Source organism: Heliangelus exortis, chromosome 20, assembly GCF_036169615.1.
Source record: "Heliangelus exortis chromosome 20, bHelExo1.hap1, whole genome shotgun sequence".
Taxonomy (NCBI): Eukaryota; Metazoa; Chordata; class Aves; order Apodiformes; family Trochilidae; genus Heliangelus; species Heliangelus exortis.
Genome location: NC_092441.1, coordinates 1,121,555 through 1,132,662, shown reverse-complemented (window position 1 = coordinate 1,132,662; position 11,108 = coordinate 1,121,555). Strand labels below are relative to the sequence as shown.

The following is an 11,108-nucleotide window of genomic DNA, read 5'->3' as shown; positions in this document are numbered from 1 at the left end:
CCCTCCCCTGATTGGCCGCCGCGCGGCGCTCGCGCCCCGCCGGCTCTCAAGCCCCGCCCCCTTCTTTCTTTCGCTCTTTTTTTTTTTTATTTTTTATTTTTTTTTTTTATTTCTCCCTCACCCCCCCCGTCCCGTCCCTCTCCACCCCGATTCCTCTCTCCCCATTGGCTGGCGCCTCGCCAGCTGCCTGCCAATCAGAGCGCGGCGCGGCGCCTAATTCAAGCCCGGGCGGATGAATGGGAGGGGAGGGCCTCAACGAGCATGCGCGTTCGGGGCGTGAGTGTGTGTGTGTGGGGGGGTGTGTGTGTTTGTATGTATGTGTGTGTATGTGTGTGTGTGTGTATGTGTATGTATGTGTCTGTGTGTGTATGTGTGTGTGTCTGTGTGTGTATGTGTGTGTGTCTGTGTGTGTATGTGTGTATGACTGTGTGAGTGTCTGTGTGTGTGACTGTGTGTGTGTCTGGGTGTATGTGCATGTGTCTGTGTTGTGTGTGTCTGTCTGTCTGTGTCTCTGTGTGTCTGTGTGTCTGTTTGTGTGTCTGTTTGTGTGTGTATGTGTGTGTATGTGTATGTATATGTGTATATGTGTCTGTGTGTGTGTGTGTGGTTTGCATCGCACCTTCAGTCCCCGCCTCCCCTCGCTTCCCATTGGCTGGCGGCCCGCCAGCCCGCTGTCAATCACGCAGTGTAAACAACGCGCTGATTGGTCGGGCCCTACGCGCGGTTTCAAGGCGGCCCCCAAGGAAGGGGGGGTGGGGGAAGGCAGTTTCCAGGCTCCCCTCGTTTCCCCCCCCAGCCCCCCCCACCCCGGGGTGGACCCCGAGGCCCGGGAGCGGCGAGGGGGAGATCAAAGGCGGCGGCGAGCGGGGAAGGGCCCGGAGCCGGGCAGCGGAGTGCCGGGATGGCTGCAGGTCTGGGGGGCCAGGTGCCTGGGGGGGCGGCAGTGCTGGGGGAGAGCGCAAGGTGGAGATTTGCAGTGCTGGGGGGCCATGCGGTGCCAGGGGAAGGGGGGGTTGCAATGCCGGGGGGCCGTGTAGGGCGATGCGGTTCGTGCAGTGGGGTGGGGGGCTGTGTGCGGGGTCTGTGTGCGGTGCTGAGGGAGCGCAAGGTGAAGGCTTGAAGTGCTGGGGGGCCACGGGGGTGGTGTGTGTGTGTGTGCGTGTGTGTGCGGTGCTGGGGGGGCAGGCAGTGCGAGGTGGGGGGATGCAGTGCTTCGGGGCCGCGATACGGGATTTGGGAGGGGGGAAGAAGATTGCAGTGCTGGGGGCCCGTGCGGTGCAGTTCTGGGGGGGTGCGCGATGGGGAGGAGGGGGTGCAATGCTGGGAGTGTGTGTGGTGCAGGGTGGAAGTTGGGGGGCTGTGCAGTGTGTGTGGGTGTGCGTGCAATGCTGGGGGGCCGTGCGGTGCGAGCGAAGGGGGGGTGTAGTGTTGCTGGGGGTCCGTGCAATGGGGGGCGGGGGGCCATGGCGTTACCGGGGCCGGTAAGGTGGTGGCAGCAGCGCGGGTCCCCGTCCGGACACTGCGAGTTTGGGGGGTTGTTTTGTGGTTGTTTTTGTTTTGTTGTTTGTTGTTTTTTTTTTTCAAAATAAAAGGATGTAATTGATCGAAAAAGCTGAAATAAATTCCCAGTCACTTGTGTCAAGCGATTAGATTAGAGCTATTCATTACACCGGGACAGCAATCGAGTTAGGAGGGTGAGCAGCCGGGGGGCATGGCCCACGGGGACCCCGCACGAACAGACCGGGGACCAGCAGGATGCACGGACACAGCACAGGGACAGGCTGCGGGGACAGCTGGCCACGCCACGGGGCCACAGCCCTGGGCACGGGGACACGGGATGATGTTGTGAAGGGGAAAGGTGCTGAAAACCTTCCCGGTGGATCCGTCTGGGGAAGGGGGTTTTAGAGCCATTAAATAACATCGCGGATTAACCCATGGCCGCCGAATTGTCACCGGAATGGGAAGGTGAGGCAAATCCTGGTGACAATGTGCCCGGACACGGAGACAAAGGGCGGCGGATGGGGCCTGATCCGTGGAGCTCTCAGGACTGGGGCTCGGTGGATCAGGCCCCTTCCGCCGCCCGTTGCCTCTCGTCACGTTTTGGCGCTTAATAATCAGGTTTGTTAATGCAATTGCTGCTGTGATGGGGAAAATCCTGCTGGAAAATGTATTAGAGCAATTATCCGTCGCGCTCTGCAGCCGGGCGTAAGCATTAATATTCAATTTTGCTGTGGAAAGTCCTATTATGTTAATGACTCGGGTGACAAAAGTCGTTAACGTCAGACTTTGCCCAGGATTAGCCGGGTGGGATGGAGCTGAGGAGGGGGCTCTGCGTGGACCCTCGTGTCTCTGGAGGGATTGTGGAGACACGGTGGTTGTGCCAGGAGCCCTGAGGAGTGGGGACTGCTGCCCTCCTTTGTTCTCTGCCCGATTCATGAGAGAGCATGGCAGTCACCGGTGTCCCTGGTGACACCAGGGCTGGCCCCCTGCATGGCTGCTATGGGGACTCCCCTGGGGACACAGACAGCATCCCGGTGGCATGGCACCCCGTTGCAGACACTGCCACTGCCCTGGCGACGTGGCACCCCACCGGGGACACACAACTCCACTTAGTATGTGGCCACCTACTAGGGACATGGCCACCCCCTTGGGGACATAGCACAACAGGACATCCTTGGCAGGTCTGGACAGACAGACGGACAGATAGCTTCTCCTTGGGCCCTGTGGCAAACCTAGAGGTGGGGGCAGAGCCCTTCAGTTTGGTTGTCACCCACCACAGCCCCTGGACGGCATCAGCAGCGCTGTGGCCAGCGTGGGCTGAGACCCTGCAGTGACAAACAGGGCCTGGGAGTGCTGGAGGGGATCGGAACCGGCAGACCTGGAACCTGCCGGAGGTGCTAAAATCCACTGTGACCTTCAGCTTCCCGGCACAGGGAGCGTCTGGAGCCCCGGCTGGGGATGCGGAACTGGGGACACAGGTCACCAAGCATGGACGTGATCTGGGGACCAGGCTGGCTGCTGGGGATGTGGCCACTGTCCTGGGGTGTGGAACTCCCCTGGGGACACGGCCACGCCCCTGGGGACACGGCCACCCCCCTGGGGACAGAGGCTCCGTGCCCTCCGCTCCGTGGTATCCCCGGCGCACGTGGCCGGGCCGGGCCATCCGTAGCGGCCCCGCCCCGCCCCGCTCCCCGCACTCCCATTGGCCGGTGCTTCCCCTTCCCCCTGTTCCATTGGTCCGCTCTGCCCCCTGCCGCGCTCCCATTGGCCCCGCCGCCCTCCACAAACAAAGGCCGGCGACCGCGGGGGGCGGGGCCCCGCGCCACGCCCTGATTGGCGGGGCAGCGGGGAGGAGGGCGTGGCAAAGGGGTGTGGCGTCTCCGCCCACCGAGCCACACCCGACGCCTTATAAGGAGAGGGGCGTGGCCGGGCCCGGGCTCCGCCCACGTTGCGGGGCTGGGTGCGTGGCGGGTGCGTAGGGTCCGGCCCGGTGTGTAGCGGTGTGACCCTGCCAGGGCTCGTGGGTGACCCGTATGACGAGTGACACGCGTGTGCGTGACCCGCGTGTGCGGTGTCGTGTCTGGGGGTTCCCTGTGCCCCTGCAGCCCCCACGGGGGTTCTGTCTGGTGTCGGCACGTGTGTCCCCACAGGCCCAGCTTTGCGTGGGATGTTCCTACACGGGGTTCCTGAGCCTCCTGTCCTAATTACGGGAATTGGGGAACTGGGGCTCCCGCAGCTCCTCGGAGCCCTCGATCCTCTGCGGCTTCACGGCTGAAGGCAGCAAGAGTCTGGACCGGGGAGGTCTCGGGGCTCCACAGTTCCCCGGTGGCTTCTTGGCGGCTTCCCCGTAGCTCTGCTCACCTCTTGTTCTGACGGACCCACTGGGCCCTGCCTCGCCGTGTTCCAGCCCGCAGGACCCACGTGTCATGCAGGGTCAGCGGGGTCCCCAGAACCTCCCCGCTGTCCCTGTGCCCAGCCCGGCTGGCACCTCCTCACGTGGGTGGCACCGCGGGGTTTGTGTGGTGGGGGAAACAGCCCCGGTGCTGCTGCCGTGGCACTTCCCACGTGCGGGTACCACATCCACGCGTGTTAACGTGTGTGCGTGCGTGGCTTTGCGTGCAGGCACCTGCAGGGATGCTCATGCATGTGCGGGTGTGCAGAGGCACGCACACGCGTGTATCTGCACACGTGCACGCGTGTGCTGTCCATGTGCCCCACGACCACCAGTCCAGACTCCCCAGTCCTCCCATCACCATAGAGTTGGGTCCTCCCGGTCGGCAGGAGCGTCCCGCCCACTCCTCTAAGCCCCGCCCCCCGCTGGAGCCTCTACCCCTTCCCGGAAGCGCCAGCGGAGCAGCGGGACCCGGAAGCGCCGCTGTGGCCGGTGCCGGAGCGCCGGGGCCGGTCCCGGTTGTCCATGGAGGGTGCGGGCGGCTGAGGGGGCGGCGGGGACGGCTGAGAGCGGGTCCCGGGCCGCGGGGAGGCCCCGGGTCGGGGGGAGGAGGAGGAGGCCCCGCCGCCGCCATGGCAGCAGCGGCGGGCTCCAACTGGGGCCTGATCATGAACGTGGTGAACAGCATCGTGGGGGTCAGCGTCCTCACCGTCCCCTTCTGCTTCCAGCAGGTGAGCGCCCCGCCGATCCACGGACCCCCCCTCCGGGTTCTTCTAGGTGCTGGGGGGCTGCCCCGGTGCCCCTTGGTAGCGGCTGGAGGGTCCCGGCCCTGCCGGTCTCACCCCGGGGGGTTCCGCCCGTGTCTCCGCTGCGCTGGGGCAGGGGAGAGGCTCCGGGAGGGCCTGCTGCCGGTTCCCCCGGCAGCTGAGGGTCCCGAGGGGTCCTTGGGGCCGTGTCAGCCCCGGAACCCGTCAGCCGGGCCGTGAGGAGGGCAGAGGGGCAGGAGGGGGGGCTGGCAGAGGATGGGCTCTGAGGAGGCAGACGGGGCAGCTCTCGTCCCACAGGACGTGTTTCCCTTTTGCTGAGCTCCTCAGGTGTGGCTTTTGCCTTTCTTGGGAGTAGAAAGGGAAAATCATTATTGAAGGATTTATCCATGTGGTGAACAGGCTGGCTTGGAGGTGGTCTCAAGCTGGTCTAGCCATGTCCCTGCTCACCCTCTCCACCCCAGCCACACTGGAGTGACAAACAGGAGGAAAAAGGGCAGTTTTGGTTCAGATCTGTTGTCACTTGTGCCTGTGTAATGTCTCCAGTGTTTAACATCCCCCTCTGCAAACACAGCAGGGCTGCTCGTTTGCTGGGTCACCTCAGTTAAAGCTATCAAATCGTTTTTATTTAATAATCCCTTTGCAGCAGAGTTTGCAGCCAAGGGTGGGGGGGGGATGAGGGGAGAGTGTGGAGGTTCTCTTGGCTCCCAGTTCACTCCTCGGTGTTTAAACTGGTGCAGTTGGGAGCAGTGGGGAACAGGCAGCTGCTCCAGCTCCTCCTTGGGCTGTGGGGAGGTGAAATGGAGCTGGGGCAGCCCCTTCCTCCTGCTGCTGGGAAAGGGGAAGCTCCCTGAGCAGGCAGAGCGTGGCTGGGGCTGCATGGGGGGTGGTCCTGGGGGTGATGTGGGGTGGCAGCAGAGCCCTGCAGAGCAGCTGCCGTTCATCTCCTGCTTGTCCCTTCTCCCCTCCCAGTGTGGAATTGTCCTGGGAGCTCTGCTCCTCATTTTCTGCTCCTGGATGACTCATCAGTCCTGCATGTTCCTGGTGAAATCTGCCAATCTCAGCAAGCGCAGGACCTACCCCGGCCTTGGTGAGAACTCCCAGCTCCAGGCTTGGGTGGTTTGCTTTGGTTTCTTTTTCTTTTTTTTTTTTTTTTTTTTTTTTTTTTTTTTTTTTTTTCTTTTTTCTTTTTTAAAACTGTGGTTTTACTCTGACCTCTTAATTGACAACTTTTTTACCAATACTGTTGGAATGGCAGAACGAGTTCTTGATGCAGTTTTCAGTCTGCACCGTTTGCCCTTCCCCTGTGTCCCCAGGGGCACGTGAGGGTTTAATTCTGCTCCTGACAGCAAAGCTAAATGGGTGCAGAATTGTTTGGACTCTGCAGGGCAGGGGATGCAATGCTGACTGATCAAAATCCAAGTTTTTGGGAGCTGCTGGCAGGTGCCTGATGTCAATTATCGGTCTGGGGACACAAGCCACCAACTCTTCCCCACCCAGTGTGCTGCAGAGGACATCGGGTTCTGCCTGTGGTGAGCCTGGCACAGAGCTGGGGCTGCAGGGACACAGCAGAGCAGGGAGGAAGCAGCCTGCCAGGTTCCCAGTGGCCAAGGAAATAAAAACATCTGCGTGGTTCCTGTGCGGGGCGTTGGCAGAGCCAGCCTGGCCTCACAGTTTGTCCCCTCTGTGCTGATCCCGACTGACCTGGGGGGCAGCAGGAGGTTGTTGGGATCCAGTCCTTGCCCTTGGCATGTGGAACAACAGGAAAAGTTGTCTTTCACTCGTTTTTTCCCCATTCCTCACCGGGAGGAGGGAGCTGGCTGGCGTTGCCCTTGGTGAGGCAGCCCCAGCTTCCTGGCAGGACGTGGTGAGGAGGTTCCTCCACCCGCAGAGCTCCCGAGGTGCCACTGCCAGGCTGCACCTCTTGGCTTCTGCCAAGTTCTGTCTGCTGGAGATGGAAAAGATGGTGAAATTCTGTGGTCTGGGAGACAAGGGGAAGCCCCCAGGTAGCACTCACCTGGTCCCTGCTGCCCCCAGCCTGGCTCCTGGCAGCACAGCACTCTGGGTGCCCCACTTCCCCGGGGTACAGCGAGACCCCTCTGCTCTGGAACCTCTCCCGGGAAGAAGGGATCCTCCCAAAGGGGCTGCAGCACACAGGGGGCCAGCGATGCTGCTGGCTGCTGCTGGACCATCCTGGCAAACAGAAGCTGGTGCAGAAAGGAAGGTCCCTGCCCTGGGAGAGGGGAGGAAAGGCAGCGCTCCTAGGACGCATCCGAACGGATCAAGGTCGAGCAGCTCCACACAGGCAGCCTTTGTCACTGTGGGCTTGTGCCTGGGTACATCTGCAGAGAGGGATCCTGGCAGCCCCTGCAGCTGATTCTGTGGGAGGCTTTGGCAGGGCTGAAAGACGTCAGAAAGTTTTGCAAATGAACTCGAGGCAGGCAGTGCCTTCCGGAGCAGTGCTGGGAGCCATCCAGGGAGCAGGGGGGGGGACACCCAGCCCCAGTGTCTGTGCTCAGCACCACTCTGTGCCCCGAGGGATTAGATAGTTAGAATATTTTGCTCTTCCCTGTGCTGCATGGAAGAGGAGGTGAGTGTGTGGACAAAAAGGGAACAGGGAGGCGGGTCCCAGGTGGATGTTAACTGGGAGATGAGTTCATGGCTTCTGCTGCCACCGGGGGCCTGGGGCTTTGCAGGGTGCTGGGGAGCAGCCCTGGGAGCAGCTCAGCTCTGCTCCCTGCAGAGAAAAGCCATGGACATGGGCTGTCCCTCCTTGTACCACACCTGCTTTGACTGATGGGCAGATTCAGCTCTGCCCAGCTCGTTGGGTATCTGGAGATCCCACTCTAAAGACGCTCGGCTGCTTGGTTTATTTTACAGTCATCCTCCCCTTTCTTCTTGAGAAGATACAGGGTCCCATTTTTCTGGTATCCGTGGATGGGGACACTGGATGCTTGGTCTCAAAACCTCACTTGAGGACAGCCAAGGAGATCCACTGCTCCCCAGCACCCACAGCTCTCACCCCAGGCACCCGCTGTGGTATGAGGGGAGCTCCAGGAGCCCTGCAGCAGCCCTGCTCCTGGAGGTTGGTTCTGGAGCGACCCGTTTTTCAGGAGGAACATTCTTCTCTCTCCTTTTTGTCTCCTTCTCATCTTTTTGAGTTCCCAGGCGAGGTGAGGGCTGGAGCAGGGCAGCCTCTCTCTGCCCCGGGCAGCGTGCCCGGTGCCGGCTGTTCCCCCCTCTCTGTCACTCAGCCATTGACTATTTTCAGTGCTACCCCACATCCCAGCTCTGGTTTATTTTCCTGACATGCTTTTTTTGTTATTTCCCCCCGCCCCCCTCGTTCTCTGTGGGAGAACATCTTGTTTCCTTAATTTTAGGCTCAAGCCGAGGCCAAAGAAATCCAAGTTTGTAAGTTAATATTTAAAATAGCAGAAGATGCTTCCAGAAGTGGAGGAAGTTTGCTTTCTGGTGGCCTGCAGGAATGTGTGCTGTACCTTGAGAGGAGCCAGAGGGGAACCCAGGGCGGTGGTTTCCACGTTGGGCTGATGGGATGGGACAGTGTGGTCTGCACTTGGAACCAGAGGGCTCAATTCCCATTCTGCCCAGTCAGAGCTAAAAATACGAGCAGGGTTTTCTTGGCTTTTTAAGAAAAAACACAATGATTTAAAGACTCTTGATCGTTTTCTAGCTACAGCCCAAGTATGGGAGGGGAAAAAAAGGAAAAAGAGTCTGTTGGCAGCTGCCCTTTGGTGTGGGTTGTGAGCGTTGGGTATTCTGGGTAGGGGATTAAACGTTCTGGGCACTGTCTCAGCTCTCCCATCCAGCAGCGTCAGGCGGTTCAGTTATAGTGGGGAGATAAAAATAAAAACGAGAGTTTGACTGAAATTTTGCACTGCAGTAACTTTTTGCCACACAGCATCTCCTACAGGCATATTTTCTCTTCCGTGCTGACTTTCCTATAATGGTTGCCATGTGTGACTGCTATTTCACACCACTTTTTTTTTTTTTTTTTCCTAAATAGAGGGAGGAAAAAAAAAACCTAACAACAAACCAAAAAAGAAAAAAAAAAATAAAAATCCACCCCTGCTTTCTATCTTTCCCTCATCTTTGTTCCTGTCTTATGTGGTTTTCAGTTTGTGGAGGGCATGGCTGAAAAAGAAAGTGGGAGGGTGAGCAAGGGAAACAGCCCCAGAGCACCCGGGTGGGTTCCTGCTGCACCACCCTTTGTCACTCATGGTGCTTAATGTGGAACGGATGCTTGTGCCATGTTCTGGACCTTTCTTTGACTAACTACAACTTTCTTTTTTCTTACTCCAGCATTTCACGCCTATGGAAAAGCAGGAAAAATGTTGGTGGAAACAAGGTAATCTGCTGCTTGTTTAAAGCTGGAATAGTTTTGTTTTCTTTAATGAGGAACCCTCCTCTGCAGACCTTGCTGTGTTCTCCTTTCCTACCCCTTTCCCACCTTCCCTGCACCCACAAGTCTTCCTTGCCACCTAGAATCTGCACGAAGTGTAAGTGAGATCCCCCTCAGGATGTCCCTGCTGCTCCCCAGCACAGACAGGAGTGCTTCCCAGACAGCAGGAGCACAGGAGTCAGGAGTGAACTCATCTCCTGCTCGGCTGTGAAATCCCGGGCATGTCGCTGGTGGCTGTTTTCCAGGGGAGAAATCTCTGCCAGGACTGCTCTGAGTTAGTGGGAGGGAGAGCATTCAGCACCTCAGATCCACCCTTTAGCTGCTCTGGTCCTGCCTGCTCGCAGCCAGGGGAGGTTTAGGTTAGATATTAGAAGAAACTTTTTTGGTGAAAAGGTCATTAAACTCTGGCCCAGGCTTCCTGGGGAAGGGGCTGAATCCCCATTCCTGGAGGAGTTTAGAAGCTGTGTAGATGTGGTGCTGAGGGACAGGTTTAGCACTGGATTCAGTAGAGTTGTGTTAATGGTTGAACTGGTTGATCTTTAAGGTCTTTTCCAACCAGAACAGTTCTGTTATGGCTTTTCCCAGCGGAGAGACTTTGTTGGAGGTGGCTCAAGCCCAGGCCAGCCAGTGGTGCTGGTTTCTCCTCTCTTCCCAGCTGCAGACTGCTGCAGGACACTACAAATACACAAATATTGCTCAGATGTTACTTATCCATGCAAGTGATCACTGTAATTGCCACAGGGATGCTGTGGAACTGGAACTGGGAGGGAAAGTGGTCTGTGCAGTCAGGAAGGGGAGCAGAAGCAGCACGTAAGATGATCTCATTGAACTGTTCTCCATTTTGAGGAGAGAAGTTTGGGAGCTGATGTGGTATCAAGACTGTCACACCAGGCCCCTTCTGTAGGGCATGGGGCTGGGAGAGCCTCTTGCTGCTGCTGCTGCTGCTTTTTAATGTTTTTCCCAGGAGTGTGTGAATTGTGCAGAATCTGGGGGGTGTCTCCACTGTGGCAGAGCAGACTGTCCTGTCAGAGGCTGGGCTGTAGCTGAAGTGACTCTGAACACGAGGGAGGCACTGTGCAGGATTTGAAGTTGCTTTAAATCTCCCATTTTAGCTGTTTCTGTGTAACCCTTGTGGCTGTTCCTCCAGGAGAGCAGCAGGATCCTAAGTGACCTTCAGCTGTTGTGGCTGTGCATGGGGTGTAGCCCTCAGGACCTGTTGGTGCCAAACCTTTGTCTCACTCCTTCAGCAGTATCTGCAGTAGGTGTAGGATGTCTCTTGCTCCCAGCAGATGAATCCTAGCAGTGTTCTCACTGCCCATGTCTCACGGGGGGGATTCCAGTGCTGCAGGCTCCCTCACAACAGTAGCAAAGTTTTGTCCTCTCCAGTCCTCTGGGAACGTGCCTGCTGCTGTCACACCTGCCCAGGAGCTCTCACCTCCTGACCTGCCCCTTGTGTTGATTTTTGCAGCATGATTGGGCTGATGCTGGGGACTTGCATCGCTTTCTACGTTGTCATTGGTGATTTGGGGTCCAACTTCTTCGCCCGGCTGCTTGGATTTCAGGTAAATCAATCCCCACCAGATCATATCCACAAGGCAGACCCCAGTCCCTCGTTCTGCCTGCTCTCTGTGTGTTCCTGGGATCCAGCAAAGTTCATCCCACCCCGGTCACACAGGGTGGGGTGACCTTGTGGTGAGGTTTGATGGCACCCCGTGCACACGAGCTCTGGGAAACCCTGGAAGCCCAGACATGTGGTGAACAATCAGATGCACTTCCAGCAAAGGAATTCTTTTTAACTCAGGCTCTGTTAGTGCTGGAGCAGATTCCTGGAGGAGATGCAGCTTCCTGTCTTAATTCCTGCCCCACGTGGGTTGTGACAGGCAGTTCCTCTGCCCAGGCTCTCACCCCCTTTGCAGCCCTCTAGTTCAAGAGGAATTTTTGTCCCGTCCCTTGCTGGTTTGGTAGCCAAAGTTACTCCATGCCTGCCTCCTCTTTAAGGTACAATAAAGCCATGAGATGAGTTTTGGATTGG

At 58.1% G+C, this 11,108-nt stretch overlaps 1 protein-coding gene across 3 annotated transcripts in view; it reads left to right on the top strand.

Annotated features, from left to right (window-relative positions):
* SLC38A10 (solute carrier family 38 member 10) overlaps nt 1–11,108 on the top strand; it is an 82,076-nt gene that overhangs the window by 45,189 nt on the left and 25,779 nt on the right. Inside the window, exons 1-4 of one of the 3 annotated variants that reach the window (XM_071763824.1) lie at nt 4,324–4,623; nt 5,629–5,746; nt 8,977–9,022; nt 10,545–10,638. In XM_071763824.1, the coding sequence (XP_071619925.1) occupies nt 4,525–4,623; nt 5,629–5,746; nt 8,977–9,022; nt 10,545–10,638 (357 nt within the window). In that variant the 5' untranslated portion in view covers nt 4,324–4,524. Of the gene's footprint in view, nt 1–4,323; nt 4,624–5,628; nt 5,747–8,976; nt 9,023–10,544; nt 10,639–11,108 lie in introns of those variants that run through there. The other 2 variants (XM_071763822.1, XM_071763823.1) reach the window with 2 other exon arrangements.